Source organism: Silurus aristotelis, assembly GCF_946808225.1.
Source record: "Silurus aristotelis genome assembly, chromosome: 16".
Classification (NCBI taxonomy): Eukaryota; Metazoa; Chordata; class Actinopteri; order Siluriformes; family Siluridae; genus Silurus; species Silurus aristotelis.
Window position 1 is genome coordinate 3164828 of NC_139589.1, and position 19597 is coordinate 3184424.

Genomic DNA, 19597 nt, shown 5'->3' on the forward strand with positions numbered 1-19597 from the left:
TGAGAAATATCACATGACTCATTTATTTGCTGGCTAAGATTCTTGCTAAGGTAAATCTGTGATCTCTTGAAGGCACTCAGAATTATAATGAAACATTCTGAACCAAGTGTAAAGAAATCACTATACCGCACCTGGTGCTAAATATAAATGAGTTTTTCTGAAGTCATTGTATGTACAGCACATCATTTACATTCATTAGTTTTTGATTCCTCGTGCTGTTCTGCTCATGTTGAAAGACACCAGGCCAAACCAGTTCTTTTAACGACTGAAGCTTTCATCACTTTTTATCAGAACAAAACAAGATATGCATCTACGTGCAATAAAGTCATTGAACCAAATATTCTGTTTTTCCAACTATGACTGTTAATTTGCTTTTCTATGCGAAAACCTGGCTGCTATAAAATGTTCCCATAACAGAAGATGTTGGCACCAACCGAGCACTCTGAAGAGCATGTACTGGATTCCCAGAGCGAAGGATTTGTCTTCAGGCGTCACAGTCCTATGTGAAAGTGAAATCACAAAAATGTATTAGCAAATCTCTTGTTTTTAGAACACAGCAAGATCAAGTGTCACAAGCACCATTTCAACAAAAGTATTGGAACATCTGACTTTTACATCCACATGTGCTCCTTCCCAAACTGTTACTTCTAAATAAAAATTGTATAGAATGTGTTAGAATTACATTGTCCTTTGACTTAAACTAAAGAACCCAAATCTGTCCCAGCATGACAATGTTCCTGTGTGCCAAGCCAGTGACACGAAGATATACTATCCATGGGTTGGAGTGGAAGATCTCCTCCTATAGATCTCTACAACAGTATTGAACACCTTTGGGATTAGTGTGAACACCTTTGGGATTTTTAGGAAGCAAAAAATCCAGAAATCACAATATATGATTTTTAAACTATTTATTTGTATGATACAGCTGCAAATAAGTATTTGAACACCTGTCTATCAGCTAGAATTCTGACCCTCAAAGACCTGTTAGTCTGCCTTTAAAATGTCCACCTCCACTACATTTATTATCCTAAATTAGATGCACCTGTTTGAGGTCGTTAGCTGCATAAAGACACCTGTCCACCCCATACAATCAGTAAGAATCCAACTACTAACATGGCCAAGACCAAAGAGCTGTCCAAAGACACTAGAGACAAAATTGTACACCTCCACAAGGCTGGAAAGGGCTACAGGGAAATTGCCAAGCAGCTTGGTGAAAAAAGGTCCACTGTTGGAGCAATCATTAGAAAATGGAGAAATCAGCCCAGAACTACACAGGAGGAGCTGGTCAATGACCTGAAAAGAGCTGGGACCACCGTTTCCAAGGTTACTGTTGGTAATACACTAAGACGTCATGGTTTGAAATCGTGCATGGCACGGAAGGTTCCCCTGCTTAAACCAGCACATGTCCAGGCACATCTTAAGTTTGCCAATGACCATTTGGATGATCCAGAGGAGTCATGGGAGAAAGTCATGTGGTCAGATGAGACCAAAATAGAACTTTTGGGTCAAAATTCCACTAAACGTGTTTGGAGGAAGAAGAATGATGAGTACCATCCCAAGAACACCATCCCTACTGTAAAGCATGAGGGTGGTAGCATCATGCTTTGGGGGTGTTTTTATGCACATGGAACAGGGCGACTGCACTGTATTGAGGAGAGGATGACCGGGGCCATGTATTGCGAGATTTTGGGAAACAACCTCCTTTCCTCAGTTAGAGCATTGAAGATGGGCCGAGGCTGGGTCTGCCAACATGACAATGACCCGAAGCACACAGCCAGTATAACCAAGGAGTGGCTCTGTAAGAAGCATATCAAGGTTCTGGCATGGCCTAGCCAGTCTCCAGACCTAAACCCAATAGAGAATCTTTGGAGGGAGCTCAAACTCCGTGTTTCTCAGCGACAGGCCAGAAACCTGACTGATCTAGAAAAGATCTGTGTGGAGGAGTGGGCCAAAATCCCTCCTGCAGTGTGTGCAAACCTGGTAAAAAAAACTACAGGAAACGTTTGACCTCTGTAATTGCAAACAAAGGCTACTGTACCAAATATTAACATTGACTTTCTCAGGTGTTCAAATACTTATTTGCAGCTGTATCATACAAATAAATAGTTAAAAAATCATACATTGCGATTTCTGGATTTTTTTTGTGGGAGAACTTGCAAAATAGCAGGGTGTTCAAACACTTATTTTCCTCACTGTATATACAGCATCACAATGCCCCTGTGCACAAAGCCAGATCCATGACCATATGGTTTACATCGGCTGGAGTGGAAGATCTTAAATGGTCTGCCATTAAGCTCTGAACTCAACCCTACTGATCACCTTTGGGAAAAACTCACCTACCTGACTTTACCAAGACCCTTGTAGCCGAATGAACACAAATCTCCACAAGCACAATCCAAAATCTAATGGAACATCTTCTTAGAAAAGTGGAGGTAATTGTCACAGCAAATGGGGATTTTAGAGTAATAGAAGATTATTTATTGCTGATTTATTGCTTGTAACATTAGTACACAACAAGCATAACCGGTTCCTCCTCATGTCAGTGGCCTTTGTGAAAAACGAAGCCAGAAATTCGAGCAATGTGTGGATTGATGAGAGGCCAGGAGAGGTGGTAGCTCAGTGGTTAAGGCATTGGACTCTAGATCATAAGTTCAAATCCCAGCACTAAGACCAAGCTGCCACTGCTGGGCCCTTGAGCAAGGCCCTTAACCCTGAATTGTTTGGTTGTAATTCACTCTGAAAAAGTTGTGTCTCCCAAAAGCCATAAATATCTATGGAAGTTCAAATTATATGAAGTTCCCCTGCAATCTCATGTATAATAAACATCTCTCTGCTAAAGTAAACAGGGAAAAACATCCAGAGGTCCCTCGTTTAGCATTTTATGTTCTTTCGTACTCCAGTATATGCCAACAAGAACGTCTAATAACGCTGTATATTCACCTAATCCTATATAATAAAATAAGACTTTCTACGTTACTGTAAAAGTAAATCAAACAAACTAAAATTGCCATGTTAATATACCATGAACATTAATCACATAAAAGACACGTGAAAATCAAATGTAAAATATTACACGAGGGGTCAAAGTGAAAACTACCCTGGACAAAATAAATAATTAGATAGATAGATAGATAGATAGATAGATAGATAGATAGATAGATAGATAGATAGATAGATAGATAGATAGATAGATAGATAGATAGATAGATAGATAGATAGATAGATAGATAGATAGAAAAAAACTGATTTGTCCAATAGATAAATCATGAAATAAAATGTCCTGCATGTAAAAAATAAAATAAAATAATGAATCATAATGAAGCATAAAATTGACATGTAAATCACATAATTACAACTTCCATAAAAAGGATTCGTTGTATTTAATCCCCCCCCCCTCCGTCTTCTTTGTTCTCTCGTCCTGTCTATTAAATGCAAAAAATAAAAATAAAATCTTTACTTATGTTTGTCAAGGTTTATATAAAACCACATGCTGATGGGTAGCATTCGTTTGCTTTCTTGGCTGATCTTTGTTCCAGGCCTGTGGGAGCATGCTGAGCTCACATGGACAGATTGATGATGTTCTAGCTCAAGTAGAGCCAAACTGTTTTTTTTTTTTTCTTTGGTCTCTTAGTTCACATAGGGACAAATCTCTTAAATGTACAAAAAGACCACATGGGTAACATTCCATTTATACTTAAAACTAAAATTCTGTTATCCAGTTAACAGAAACAAATATTGCAGTTCAAAGCCAAATACATCTGATATATTTTTGGTCCACTGTTTTATATTTATCAAAAAAATTGACAGTTATTATACAGTATTTGGAAAAAGTTTGTAGAAGGCTGACCATAAGATTGGTATGTGCCTCTTGAACATCCCATTTCACATTTAGTCCCAATTCGCTCTTATAATAACCTCCACTTTTCTGTGAAAATGTTCCACTAGATTTTGGAGTGTGCTTGTGGAGATTTCTGCTCATTCATGTACTGATGTAGGTGAGGAGGCCTGAGGTGCAGTCACATTTATCCCAAAGGTGTTCAACAAGGTTGAGGTCAGAGTTCTATAGTTGGAGATCTTCCACTCTTACCCATTTAAACTATATCTTTATGCTTCAACATATTTGTTAAAGCATACTAGTTCAAGTGAAGGGAAAAGTGATGTCCGAAGGCATCTGATTGTGTGCCTCTAACGTTGTGGTATCTGTTTGGGGAAGAACTACATTCGGTTGGAAAAGTCAGAGGTCACAAAACTTTTGTCCATATAAGGAACAACCAAAAAATGCAACACTGTTGTCAAAGATTTGACAAAGACTAAGGCGAAGCCTGAATAGACTCATGACGTAAATCAGCATCACCTGAGGGAGAACTGGCATCAAGGTGTTTCCATGTGGAGTACAAGTCAACATACAGGTACCTAGTAATCATTCTTTACAAGCTTAATTGTCCCTCAGCCTCTATTAAACAATGCAATTCAAAGTCCTCTATCATTTTGTAGACGGTTATCAGCTTCGGGTGCGTCATTTACATTCACAATAATAACGTTAATGAACGTTCAGCGTGTCCCAATTATTTAAGGGCATCTGATCCGATAACTATTCCTTCATACCATCGTAAGGATCAAGCCGATTTTCTCATGAACTTGGCAGTGTGATTTGCTTTATAATAAACTATAGGAATAAAACACAGCGAAGGACAAGTACCTGAGGATCATCATAAACGATGGCGTCTGACAAAGTGATGCCAGGAAGCAAGTGAGCGATGAGAAGACCATGAAAGGGATGAGGAGGTGAGAGCAATTGTTCCCGCAGGGTCCTTTCACGGCAGAACCCGGTGAACCCACAGGACCCACACACACGCAGTTTGTGTAGTTCTAAAGAAAAAAGAAAAGTGTGTTACATTTCTGAGCAATGATTCAGAAATAATTGTTTGCGTGTTACATTGAACAGGTCAGAGCATGAGGAATCATAAACGTGTTCCTGTTGAATCATCCTGAAAACAAATCACACTCGCCCTGCAGGTTATATGACAAGATCATCCATGGTGGGAAAAAAAAGTGTTTGCCAACTCTGTGTAATAAACAGTGCCGTGATTATTTATCACGCCGTTATCTAATTATTAGACTTTCATGTGGGTATCAAAACATAATAGTTTATTAACTGGGATTTTCATTCACAACAGTGTGAGTTTACACAGAATGGTGCAGAAGACAAAAAACATCTAGTGAGCATAGGGTGAAGAAGATGGACAGCTTTCGGTTAGTTTTTGAATTAGATAAACAAAAAAGAATACAAGAAACTCACAGGAAAGCCTCCTAATCCAGGATATTATAGCGAAATCACTTTGATGCTAAAAATACAGGGCGCCACAGGAAAACAGAAACTAGGAGTTGGCGACCCCGGGACATCAACAATTGTTTGGATTTCGCGAAATGCAGTTGAGTAAAAAGTACGATATTTGATGTAGAAATGTAGTAAAGTTAAAGTCTTTCCAAATGGAAATATTCAGTAAAGTTCAGACACCCGATAAAACTACTTTAGTTCTTTAATAACGAATTACATTTACTTTGTTTCTGTCCACCACTGATCATGTTGTCAAAATTCCCTTTGTGCAGCACTCACCCTATCAGCACTCTTAGGTTCTTCATCGAACGCTATTATAACCAATAACAAAAGGATTTAAATAAACTCACACTGGTTCCAAACATTTAAAAATGCACCTCAGAGCGTGACATATGTATGAGTTACAAAAGCAGATGAGAACATCGTGTTCCAGTCAGCCAAGAACTGAAATCTGGCTCCAAACACAACATTATGGTTTTTCATACTGTTACATACATTAAACATAAGCGACACGACCAACACTGAGGTAAAAACACGCTCTATACTTTCGAGGCTGCAGTGTGCTTTAAATAATGATTCAATTTAATAGTACACATTTTATAACAGAGAACCATCTCAAGTCCAATCTGCTCAAGATGTTCTGCTTGGAATTGGAACAGTTCTGCATTCTGAGAACACGTGCTTCTTTTGCTTATGTGTGTTGTACAAAATAAGTGAAGCCTAAATTTCTAAACTGTTGCTGGAGTTTTAGCAAGAAACTGGGGGGTGGGGGGGGGGGGGGTTGATGCATTATATGTGCTACAGTTCAGGAGTTTGTTGAACTCAGGGCTTCTTCTAAACAAACACTGGAGAAAAGTTCATATGAACAAATCACAAATTCTTAAATAAAACAAAATATCATTGTTTCAATTATTACAAAAAGTAATGTATACTTACTTCTAGTACTAGCCATGGTTTGGAAATATTTTCTCGGGGGGAAGGACCTATTATTTGATTTTGTTTGAATCGTATAAAGTTTCAAACTCGTATAAATTCACAGAGGAGGAAATATTTCTCTTTTTTTTGGCAGCAGTTAAAAAACCTCTCTGCACGAAAGGAGAGAAAATCTCCTGCATTAAGCCTTCCACAAATGAAATAATGAAACTTCTATTCACTGAGAACCCACATTGAGTAGGTGCCTAATACCCTTAAAAATGCTTATCCTCCTGACTCCTACACTTGGCAACTTTCATATTGGAATCACTGTGCAGCTCATGTGGAGCCTCTAATGATTCAAAAGTCTGTACACTTCATTAAATCTACTGTAAGTAAAAGCTGCCCATAAAATATCTGATTTACCTGAGAGGAGGCATCGATTTTGCAGCCAGCGTGACAGGGAGAAAGGAACTCCACACCATCGGAACCACACACAGGATTGTACGCCTCATCAGAGCAGGAACATGCCAAACTGCAATTCTGGTGCCTGGCAAAGCTGCACATAAGCAGTAAGTAATAGTAGGTTTAGAGAGTGTGTTTAATAGCATTAAAAAGCTTAACCGTACATTCTTTTCAAAGAAGTTCCAACACGTCTGGCTCATTGTGCAACCCTTATGTAGGTCTGTCTTTATAGCATATAAAAGTGACTACAAGAGCTATGAAAAAAATTATTTTACTTGTCTAATATTGCATTCCTCATGGTATAATTCAATTTATAACAAAGTCATTAAATGGAAGTAGACATAAAATATTGCCTTTCGCTGTCGGTAGGGTTTATAACGGCAACGTTCTGCGTCGAACAACCGAGGAAGAGAAGCGGCATGGCGAAGGTGATCGACAACAGCAAAGCGACGCTGCACAGGAACGCAGAGGCCTTGACGGACAGACTGAGCCTGCGGAGGATCACGCCTCCCATTATGATGCCCATTATGGCTGATGGGATGTTCAATCCACCTGAGGAAATACACAGGACATAGAAACGTTCACTAAACAGCACAATTTGGTGTGAGTTTTCCCTTCAACCACAAAGCCTTTGGTATAAAATGATTAAAGGTTATTGTTTATATTGTTAAGACTTTTTAAGACATATGCATTTTCCTTTTGTTTATATAATAATGGTTTGGGGTTGCTTTGGAGCAGGAAACGTTGGAGATTTATTCCAGAAAGTAAAAGGAATCCTGAACCTGGAACCGACTTCACTGCACAATAAGACAATAAGCCGAGTGTTATCATGGAACGGCCTGCCCAGTCACCGCACCTAAATCCTATTGAACTGCTCTGGGATGAACTGGTTTACAAGGTCAGAAAGAAATCTCCAAATAGTGAAGGACAATTATGGCAAGTTGATAGTACATTTACATGTATAGCATTTGGCAAATGCTCTTATAATTATCTCATTCATCCAAATGAGCTGTTGAGGAATCAGGGCCTTGCTATAGGTACAGCAGTGGCAGCTTGGTGGCACTGGGATGTGAACTCATGACCTTCTGAGCTACCACTCCAATGTGCTTGACATTTGCCTTCGTTTTCCAACAAACAAATGCTTTGTAAAAAATAAATAAATAAATAGAAAAAGGTCGCCTTAAATAATAGTGTTATATTGCTAAACTATTTGGATACCTTTTGCAATCCATTTACAAGCTTATTTGTTTTTTAGGAAACCAGTCAGCCCTCTATACACTAAGAACGGTTTCTGTGAACTCTCTGAAACATGGAAGTTAAAAACTACTAAAAACACAAACGGAAGCATGTCTTGACGTGTCTTTCAACTAATACCAAAGAAAACTTTATTTCCATTTTAATTTACATAGATCTCACCGATCATCACGTTAGAGAAGGAGGCTGTCTGACCGAACTGTCTCTCGATGTATTTTGGCATGAACGTGGCCAGTCCAGCAACCATAGCTGCTAGATTCACCTGACCGAGCACTACCAAAAGGTAAATGGGGTTCCTCAGGGTTCTCAGCATGATGACGGGGAATTCTGTGAAATGATATAAAAAAATAAATAAATAAAATTGGCATTGGCAATTTTTTCAATGAAATTAAATTCAGTTTTATTTGTCTAGCGCTTTTAACAGTGGACATTGCCTCAGAACAGCTTTACACAGATATAGTGCTACAAAAGGACAAAGTAAAATTTTTTTCCTTATAATTGTAAGTTTGTTTCCTAACTTACTAACTGGATTTTTCATTTCACTGAATCGAACACTCAGTAGTCTTAGAGTCAATTTGCACTATGCGTCACATATGTACACACGATACCAGCCATTGCCTACATACTACAAAAATCCATTAGTGAAATTCCAGGGTGGTTAAAAGCAGGATATGTTATCATTTTGTGTGTACAATATGACAAAAATGTACAATAAACACAGCTTAAGAAATTCTCTAGAATAACGCAGTAATAGTCTTTGATCCATTGCAACACATTACAGGTAAAAGGAGAGAGAATGTCCATTATTTCCATGATTGGGAATTAGTTGCTGGAAGTTGGAAGAGATCAGAAAGCTTTTAAAGGATTTTTTATTTATATAAGCAGTTGTAATGAATTATTGTCCACTGTTACTTTTTATATTTTTGTATTTGCACCTTCCAATGGGCAGCTTGCAGATTTGCCAGAGCTGAACCTTTTTATTTATTTATTTGTTTGAATTTATTAATGAGGTTTTCTCAACTATTAAATGAAATGATATATTTTTACATAAACACGGTGGAAAAACTTTAGCTGACTAAAGTTTTGAAATAAGAATTATAATTTTTTTTTTGTTTTGAAATAAAGATTTGTCCAATGAACAACAAATATGCCATAATACTTGTACTTGTTCTTGACTGGAAAAGCTATTTTAAGTAAACATTCTTATCTTTATCTTTGTGTGTGTGTGTGTGTGTGTGTGTGTGTGGCGATATTTTTAGTGTGCCAGACTGTATGCTCGCCCTTTAACCTAATAATAAGGCAACAACTTTTTAGCCACCTAAGAACCCATACAACTTTCTTAACCTTATATTCAGACTCACTTTTAAGGAACAGGATTAGTGAAAGTCCATGTGTTGTGTCCGCTACATTTTCCTCCTTCTCTTTTAGCTTTTCTGTTCCCGATTCTGCAGTGGGATCAGCGGTTTCCTGAAAAGAAAAGCTAATGATTTATATACCTTTACCTTTACAAAAGACCTGTAACTGATAATAAAGCACTGTAAAAGGGGTAACCGTTCTCATTGAAACATTTCTCCTTTTCTTCTAATCTTTGGAAAATATCCTACAACAGAAATGGTTCTGTACATCCAACTCACTCCTTTTGCACTTAAACACTGCCTTTTTGGCAAAATATTTAATAGGGCAGTTCACATTTATGAGCACTACATGCCATCATGATTAAAGGACTTTAATGATTAAAAGCGCTTCCATACAATTGTGCAACATCTAGAACAGTGAGCCAAAATTAAACCAACACCAGCTTACATCCATCAACCTGGAACATCTACAACCCAAAATCAGTGCTCAGGAGTGTCTATTTGTGGTTTAGAGGCCAGTTATGTTTACCAACTGAAAGAAAACCGAATACAAAATTGGCATTGGCGACTTTTCCGTTCCACTGAATCAAACAGCCAGCTAGTTGCCTACATACTACAGAAATGCCACTTTTAAAATTCCAGTGTACTTAAAAGCAGGATATGTTACCATTTTGTGTGTAAAAATGAGGAACATGAACAATAAACATAGTGTAAGAAATTCTCTACAAAAACAGTAGCAGTCTGTAAACCCAGAGGTTCATTATAATAATGGGTAAGAAACATTACAGGTAAAAGAAGAGAGAAATCCAGGATTGTGTATTATTTTAAAGGGATATTACAGTCATTTAAGCAGTTGTAATTAATTATGACCCACATTTGCTTTGATATTTTTGTACTTGCACTTTCCAGAGATGTCAGAGTTAGACCTTTATTATATTGAACAGATATAACAAACTTTTTATATATAACTTTTTTATATCACATCCTTTTATAGTACATTTTAAATATGTAGACCTGTTTTTGTGTGGATTTGTTTCCTCATGTGGAAGAGTTGTGATTCTGTTTTAGTCAACAGAAATCTGACTGGGAATGTTTAATAGCAAGGATTACCAGAAAGCCACAGTAGGATTATAAAACAAGGCCTTGGGATTAAATGTGTTGAATATGTGAGGGGTAATTGGATTAAGTTGGTCAAAATTCATGAATCAAATTTACAGTAACCTCCCTTTACAGATTGTTGAAGCTCTGCCCTTCTTCACTTCCGAGAGACTCTGCCTCTCCAAAATACTTATAGATAGACTTATAGATACTTATCAAGATACTACTTATATCCAATCATCTTACTGACCTGTTGGCAATTAACCTTATTAGTTGCAAAAATATTTGCCCAACTGTTTAGTTTTAATAATGACTTTTTCCAGGCTTTTGATGGCCTGTTCAAACATTTTGAGACGTGTTGCAGCCATCAAATTAAAAATCTTTAAAATATTTTTTTCCATAAAACTGTTTAAACATTTGATGTTTTCAATGTTCTATTGTGAATAAAATATTGGTTTGAGAGACTTGCAAATCATTGCATTCTGCTTTAATTCACATTTTACTATTTTACTAAGTGTCCTAACTATCAGGGTTGTAGTTTGCAGTTAGATTTTTGATTTCCTGTTCTCTCCATGGGAATTTAGCATGATATTCAATCAGGCATTTTGTTAAGAACGATTTGGCAAACCTACTGTTTGTACAGCTATCTATTTCTCAGATTTCCTTCCTCACGTTCACTTCTCCACTGACTGGATTTCGACTGGTGAGGATTATATAAACATCTGAACTCTCTTTACCCCATGTTTGGAAGTTTGCCAAGACAGCAAAGACAATAAGCTAACAAGATCCAACAGCAATTTCTCAGACGTGCTAAAGATTTATGAGTCGTTAAATCGAAAGCTTCTTCAAAACAAGCCACCTTCTTATATTTCACATCATAACTTCTCATAACATGTGATATCTTCACAAAATGGCTGAATGAAATGGAATGAAGCATGTGGGTGGTATTGCTGACATACCTCTCTTATCATGCTTCTGGGAAAAAAGAGATATGGCAGGGAGGTAAGGAAGAGCAAGGTACCAGCTAGGAGGAAACCCATCCACCAAGCTCCAACCCAACGTGGATCCTTTCTCTCCAAGACAATGTCCTCTTAAAAAAAAAAAGACAAAATTTAACACATTCAACCAGTAACAATGGACAAATAACACTGAACATACAGGCAGCTGCTGAGAAGCTTCCAGGATCCTCGGCTAGACCTTCTTATTATTCTGACATTGCTGCTTATATTTTCTTGGTTATGTTTTTCCCCCAACTATCGAATAAATACAAAAATGATGGAAAACCGCTAAAATTCTATTTACACCAAAGTGTAGATGTACAGATGTTAAGGTTAAGAAGGTATCCAAAGAATCCAACCTAAAACGTCTTCGAGCCAGAACTTGACAAGAGGGGAAAAAAAACAAAATTTTAAATTAGTCATGTTTTCCGATAAAAGATTTAACGTCATTACTGTGACTATGAAAAGACTTGCATATTAAGGAAAATAAGTGGTTTTCTTTGAAACTCTGACATTATCTCTATATTTTGTTGGTCCTATTCATGGGTCAGGCTACAGAGTTTAATCCTTTCTTAATCAGAAGTCAAATGTACAGTAAACACTGTATGTTAACATTAGCTCGACTTTAAATAACTAGTTATATTAAGGAATCAATAGCCTAATCTGGAATTAGCAAGGAAACTCTCTAGGAAAATGTTATTATTTTTGCATATTCACACTTTTTCCCAAGTAATATGAGAATTGGATATTTTTACTCTATCGCTACCAAGGACAGTTTCTCAAGTATTCTCCACCCTTGTGCACTCAGGAGCTTTAATTTTAATTGCCCACGAGGTCAAAGTTTTTGATTTGGGCTTTGATTTGATAAACAGGAAGTTGCAGGATAAGTGAAAAATGCAAAACGTGACTTATGTAACGTATGCGAATCTGTTTGTTTACACAGGAGCACAAACACAAGTCCTTAATCTGTTTGCCTTCCTTGAGTATGTGTGTGTAAAAACTTGGTCTGAACTTGGTCAACCTTCTCGTTTAATGCTCAACAGCTTCAACAAACGGAGGATTTAACAGGTTCCCTCAAGGCAGCGTGCCCTTTGTACACCATGACATAAGAGCCGTACAAAATTCTTTGCTCCGAACAGATGGAGTTGATAAGCGTGTAGGTGTGCGTGGGTGTGTGTGCAATCCATTAACTGAGAAGATCTCTTTCTCACCAGGTAACATTATGTTGAAGTCGACATAGACCCTGAGCAGGACTGAGGACAACAAGTAACCCATGGCTGGTCCCAACACAGTCAATGCAAACAATATTCCTGTAGGAAACAAAACAATTTTGAGCAGGATCTGATAAAACTGTACCAAAACAGACAAAGAGTCTATTCTGAGCATACTTTATCGCACATACCAAGATAAAATGGCGAGTTCTTCTTATCTGCATAGTCATCTATGTATGAGATACCAAAAGGTTGGATCGGAACTGCGCCAATTCCCAAAAGCAACTGCCCCAAGAGCAGAATAGGGAACACTGCATTGTTGGCATGGCTTTTGTTTTCGGAGCATGTCTGGTTCGAAGGTGTGGTCTGGTGCACTGCTTCACAAAGTCCAGAGACCTGCTCTGTAGCATCTGCTGATCAAAGAAAAAAATTCCTGATTGTGATGACAGAATATTAATATAACTGATATGCATTGTCTTGAATCACGGTTCTAGTCATGCCTACTTACTGTCCACGTGATCTGTATACTGATATCTGCCACTGAAAAAGTGCGGCAAGGCGATTAGAAACGCTGCCATGCTTGCAATTAACGCTCCGATCCCAATACACCTGGGTCTGTGAACTCGGCTTCCAAAATAACTCACAAACACGATAAGGACCGTGTTTCCCACCTGCAGGAGAATCAATGGACGAATTACTTCATTGTACGTTTAGATTGAAAACTATAAAACTGTTCTTTATAGTTACATAAAAACAATGCGATCGTCTGAACCCTGCGACGTACTTTCTCTTTCAAATTAAACTGCTCAGGGACCTTCTGGTCCTTAAAAGGAAGTGAATGAAGATATAATACATTTTCCATTCGCAAAGCACATCTGAGAAACTGCAGCCCTAAATATTTCCCGACTACACACTGGAAACGACACAAATCCAGACAAGTGATTTTAAAAATTAATGCTTTCTGCAGATGACTAATTTTGGCAAGCCATGTTAATCCGGTGCTTGTGCTTAGGAAAAGGCAGTGGCACAGTCTTGAATGAATCTGGTTAGTCAGATAAATAAACACATGTAGATTCAAGAGAAATACAGTTTTTGGGGTTTAAATATCAGAATCATCTTTAATACCAAGTATCATAGGTTAAATGTACAAGAAATGTGTCGGTGTACTGGTGCTATAAAAATATTAAAAACTTAAAATAAATAAATAAACAAACAAACAAAAAACCCTGGAAAAGTTAAATAATAAATAAATGTGCATGGTATATAAAGTGTGGCAGTGCAATGATAATTTTTCTTGAATAAGTCCAAAAGTCCAAATGTTGCAATATAGCAGTCGTCGTTGGTTGTATTAAAGTAACACACAAAAAAAATTCCTATGGGATTAATAAAGTATTCTGATTGAAATTACCAGTGTGCATGTAAACAAATTTAAGTAAAAAAAAGTCTGGACTACAAGAGAGACTTTTCAAAATGGTTTATCCTTCATGAAAAGTTTGCTTTTAACATATATTTCTATTTTATTAATTATTTTCGCTTTTTTGAGTCAGAGTTGTACTAGATTTGGAGTAAAACACTGGTCTTGAGTTAGGAAACACAAACACGCCAGTTGGGTCGCCAGTTAAATTGCAGAGAACGAAATACTGTACACTCAATCACACACTCCTAAACAGATTGGAGTAATTTAGAGTCTAAAATTATATATAATCACTAACTTAGCGATCAGTACACGTCAAACTTGCACTGGCATGCCCTTAGTTATTTAAAAATAAATAAATAAATAAAGCCAACAACAAGATAAAGGTATACATGTTCAGACGGGATTCGTCACTTTTATATTTATGTATTTATCTTCAGTAAGAGTTTGATCCAGGTCAAGTTTAAATCCAGAGCCTAACCCTGAAATTCCTGGGTGGTGGTTGGGACACGGTCCATTGCAGAGGACCAATCAATGGATACACGTTCACACACTTATTCAATTTAGCATAGGGATGGTGGGAGAACACATTGAGAACCCAGAGGAATCCCACACAGGGAGAATAGGTGAAACTGAAAAAGTTCTGACTGTCTAATATCCCAAAATCCCACATACCATGTCCACCATTTGAATACGAGATCCTTCACGTGTATTCACGTACCTCATTAAACGAGGCCAGAAGTCCAGACATCTGACTGGAAAGGCCGTATCGTTTCTCTATTGTAGATATGGAGCCCTTCAGATAGCCAGACACCAAGAGTTGCGCAAGTTGCAGCAATCCGTGGCACAGCACAAAGAACTGAGGCGAAAAATAGAACTGCTGTTTCAGATCATTTCATGTAAACCGTGTTCTTGGAATAGGCGTCTTAGAAAACAAATCATGATGCCAATGTTAAAGAATGCACTTTGTAACGAATTTACCGTTTGTTAAACACAAAAGACTTAAAAGTAAGAGTTAAGTTGTGTGACAGATTGCGGCATGGAAATCTGAACAATAGGAGGATGTGCAGTGAATATCAGGAAAGAGCTAAAAACACCCCCAGGACTCATTGACAGAGCTGCAAAGCTTCAAACAATGGATTTTACAAACTGTTTATACTTCGTTACACTGTTACTGGTTCAGGACCTGAACCTCTGACTGAAATACATCAAATTCCAGGGCTTGATTGTGTGATCAGTGATAATTTGCTCCAATAAAAAAAAAAAAAAACATGAAAACCATGATCTTACCTTGATATTATTAAAGAGACCCATCACTGCTCTTTAGCAATTTCAACTTTCAAACGTGGCCTGAGGACAAAGAAGAAACATTAATCCTCCTGTTTCAAAAAGTTTCCCAATTTACATTTAAAACGAGTTCATTATCCAACAAGGAGAACTGTAGAAGCGATTTAAGGCTATTTACATGTATCTGACACAACAGCATTTATCAACACACTAATATCATAACAAGAAAGTACAACTTTTGAGTCTGGTTCCTCTCAAGGGTTTCTCAGGGAGTTTTTCATTACCACACTCACCACTGACTCAATCATTAGGGAAAAATTATCAATTATAAGAAACAAACTTATAAGTAATAAACTTATTCGGTCTTTTATAAAAATTTAGAACCTCATAATCTCTGTAAAGCTCAATGTGCATTGTTAAAAGTGCTCTATAAAATTAATAAATGAAATTAATCGAATTGTCACAAGAAATTCACAAGAAATTACACAATTTGCTAAAAAAGGATTCTTCAATGTGTTGTTTTTCCTTTCAGGCTGTTATGATTAACTGACCATGTTGCCAGATCACATTTCAAAATTCATTTGTGTCGAATCAGCTGTTTGTTAAATCCTTGCGGCTTCTCTCTGTTCCAACCGCATTACTGTGGTATGATTCACAGCAAATCACTAAAAACTGACAGGATTATGCAAGCTTAAACGAGTGAAAAAATACAATGCTACATTACATAACGCTGGTTATATAATAAGGCTTGATATTAATTCTTGCTAGTCCACAGGATTAGTAGTATACATGTCAAAGCAAGTTAATAGTGTATTATGTAAAAGAAACATTTTAATAAGACAAACATTCTAAGTATTTCTGTCACTGAGTAAGGATACATGAATCTTTCATGCTATATAAATTTGTTAGCTCAATAGCAATCTGGATCAATTAAAGACAAATGATCCAGATTGCAATATGGAACCTGAGGATGTCCTGGTTCTACCTCTGTGAAATGCATCATTGTCAAGTCAAGTCAAGAGTCAAGAGGCTTTTATTGCCATTTCTACTATACACAGTGGTACACAGTACGCAGTAAAAACGAGACAACATTCCTCCGGAGCCCTAGTGCTACACTAAACAACAACATAGAGCTACAACACAATACAAGCTACATAAAGTGCATCGAGTGCAACCTGGTGCAAACAGTGCAGACGAAAACAGTACAGACAGACAGTGCAGACAGACAACACAAGACAACACAAGACAAGACACAAAACCTGAGATAGCGCCAACTAGTAACTAATCTACTGTATACTCTAAATATGCAGTACTGTGTAAGGAGAACTGTAAAAACTATACCCGGGAGTGAATATAAACAGACACAATGTAGTGCTAAAAAAATTGTGAAGACAAATGATTGAAGACTAGTACAATCTGAGGTGTCTTGCTTCAAGCCAAGGAGTGTAATTATACCTAGCTTAAGAAGATAAGCCTGAAAAACCTTAACTGGATATATTAGCCAAGTTAATTAACTATAGAACAACTAAAATGCAAGTAAACCTGTTTTCTTAGCTACTGGAATCTATGCTAGCCATTGCAGTCATTAGCTAGATAATTGCACTCATATAATAAGCACTTTTGTACGATGCTCTGGACAAGGGTGTCTGCTAAATGCTGCAGGAGTAAATGTAAATGTAAATTGGATAGGCAATTGTAGCTAATGGAAAATGAAATGAATTTTGATGAGCAAACTGCACAGCTTTAGTCACGACACGCAAATGAGGTTTTTTCCGACACGGTCGCTTTAAACAGAAAATCAGAAGTTCCAAACAATTTAACATTCATTTCCATGTAAACAATACTTTATACTTCCACTTTGTTCCGAGTAATATTTTAACCCATTATGCGTACTTTTATTTAAGTACAATTTCTCAGGACTACTAATCATTTACTACAGATTTACTTGATGAAGTGTCAAACTATTTGGATATTTATTCTCACTATTTAAATGTGTATAGTCATATTTGGGCTATTGATTATAGAGCTAAGGAGATTTTCTTATTCCACAAAAAACACACATTAGGTTTAAATTAAGATTATTTCCAGATAAAAGTTTAGGAATACTGAAGTTTGGATTAAATATTAACATTAGTTCAGCAGAGTCAAATATGAGTCAGACTAACATCTCAGTAAAAATACTCAGACGAAGAGGTGAACTTTTCCCCACTGTAACAAAATGTAAAAGGTTTTGCATGCAACTCCTTTCTGTACTTTAATGACTTCATGTCCATGAACCCCAAGAGCAGAGAAAACCTTTAAATTGTTGTATGCAGCATTATTATGTATAGTGCTCTCCTGCAAGGGTGTTGCGTCACAACAGCTCTGCAATGGCATATACTATATATATATATATATATATATATATATATATATATATATATATATATATATATATATATATATATATATATATATATATATATAAAATTTTAAAACACAGAACTATTTCTGGGGGGTTTTGTACCTTGATATGATTTTTTTTTTTCATGTTCAAACAAGTATGAAAGAGTTCAAACTTAAAATCTCAGAAAACTGGGTAGATCATCTTACAATATACAGCCCTCAGACACATAGATGTCTGTGTAAAGAATCTGTCCTATGGAGAAAACTTCTAAAGGGGTATTGCAAACTTACAAAAAAGTAAAGTGCACACAAAAGACATAACCGCTAGGATTATTATCAGCTTTAAAATAGATTCTAGATTTGCCAGTCTAACCTTAAGGTAATGAAGTAAAAGTCAGCACTCACTGCAGCTATGCAGGTTGTACACAAATCGGAATACAGTTCAGCACATGTGTGTGTTTGCAGGAAGGCACTCACTTGCTGCAGAGTTGTGGAGTTGAATGTGGTCGCTCCTGCTTTCACTTTAAGAAAGTTTTTCCTCCAGCTTAACGAACAAGTAGGAGGGTTGGACTTCTTGCACAATCTACATTTATGATTAGTTCGTGTTGGAGATAAGATTACACATAGCTAATGTGAAAGTGCAATTGTTTCTACTTCAGATGTGTTTTTTGTTGGTCAGATGGTGAGGGATTGTAATAAAAAGTGAAAATATATTAACTTTATTACAAAAAAGAAAGTGAGTGAAACAAATTGTGTAAAGAAAAATTATGAATGAAACCTATTTATATTGCACACAATGCATGTATTGTTGAACTTTTTCAAATTGATGACAGTAGCTATGCAGTCTTCCAAACAGCTGTAATCGTTTATGAAAAGACTCCATGTAACTCTCGAGTTGTAATGTATGCCTGCTGAAGAGCGAGTTAGATGTAGAAATGGGGGGTGATTTGGTGTTCTGCCCAAACCTAAAAGCTGAATTACTGGTTTGATGACGTCAGACGAAAGACCAATTTAATAGTCAGTGTTTTGTGTGTGTTCCATTCCACATTTGGTTGTTATAATTAACTTAACTCTTCTGGGAAGATGTTTCACTACAATTTATTCAGCTACATGGGTGTTAGTAAAGTCAGGTGCTGATGTAGGTGAGGTGAGGAGGCCTGGGGTGCAGTCAGAGTTCACATTCATCCCACAGGTGCTCAAAAGGATTTAATAGCTCTATAGCATGAGATCTTCCACTCAATTCATGGAAAGCAGATCTTCTTTATCTGGAGCTGGCTTTGTGCACAGGAGCGTTGTTATGCTGTGCCTCAGAGTTCAGTTGAAAGGAAAATGTAATTTCACCGCATCCAAAAACATTTTCAATCATATGTGCTTCTTCCTCAAACTATTACCCCAATGTTAAAGGCACATTGGGGTAATAGTTTGAGGAAGAAGCACATATGATTGAAAATGTCCTAATACTTGCACAAGACAAAATTTACACTTATAAAACATGAGACCGTTTTATCTTTTGTGAAATTAAGGTGCATTTTACATTTCCCCAGCATTACTGTGCATTATTATAAAATCACAATATCTTCAGTAGTAAAATAAAAAAGGTTTTGAAATGTGCCAGTATATTGTTTACATTTTGAAAGGTATTTTCAATTGATGAAACCTTTTTTTTTTTTTTATTGTAAAAAAAAACAGGACTTTATGGGCACATAGTACATGATGATACTGAGCCTCTAATCAGGTGGCTGGAGATCACTGTACAGCTGTCCTGGGATTGCAGTCAAGAGAAGTACACAATCCTGGATTCTTTCCTGCCTGATCAACAAACTCTAGTGTGCAATAGATTGGATAAATATTGTAATAATTTTATGCACATTTTTATCCAA

The 19597-nt window shown here is 36.8% G+C and overlaps 1 protein-coding gene across 7 annotated transcripts in view; it reads right to left on the reverse strand.

Annotated features, from left to right (window-relative positions):
* Window positions 1-18308, reverse strand: part of slco2b1 (solute carrier organic anion transporter family, member 2B1) — a 60325-nt gene extending 42017 nt beyond the window's left edge. For 2 of the 7 annotated variants that reach the window (XR_014537216.1, XM_083564583.1), the window contains exons 1-13: window positions 18195-18308; window positions 15336-15395; window positions 14767-14904; window positions 13140-13302; window positions 12823-13044; window positions 12632-12730; window positions 11382-11512; window positions 9331-9436; window positions 8132-8296; window positions 7069-7267; window positions 6677-6809; window positions 4700-4869; window positions 435-499 (exon numbers count right to left, since the gene is read on the reverse strand). Coding sequence is in view for 6 of the 7 variants with exons in the window: in XM_083564583.1 (XP_083420709.1) it covers window positions 435-499; window positions 4700-4869; window positions 6677-6809; window positions 7069-7267; window positions 8132-8296; window positions 9331-9436; window positions 11382-11512; window positions 12632-12730; window positions 12823-13044; window positions 13140-13302; window positions 14767-14904; window positions 15336-15359 (1615 nt within the window). In the remaining variant the exon portion in view is untranslated. Of the gene's footprint in view, window positions 1-434; window positions 500-4699; window positions 4870-6676; window positions 6810-7068; window positions 7268-8131; window positions 8297-9330; window positions 9437-11381; window positions 11513-12631; window positions 12731-12822; window positions 13045-13139; window positions 13303-14766; window positions 14905-15335; window positions 15396-18090 lie in introns of all 7 variants that reach the window. The other 5 variants (XM_083564586.1, XM_083564587.1, XM_083564588.1 and 2 more) reach the window with 5 other exon arrangements.
* Window positions 18309-19597: the final 1289 nt, after the last annotated feature.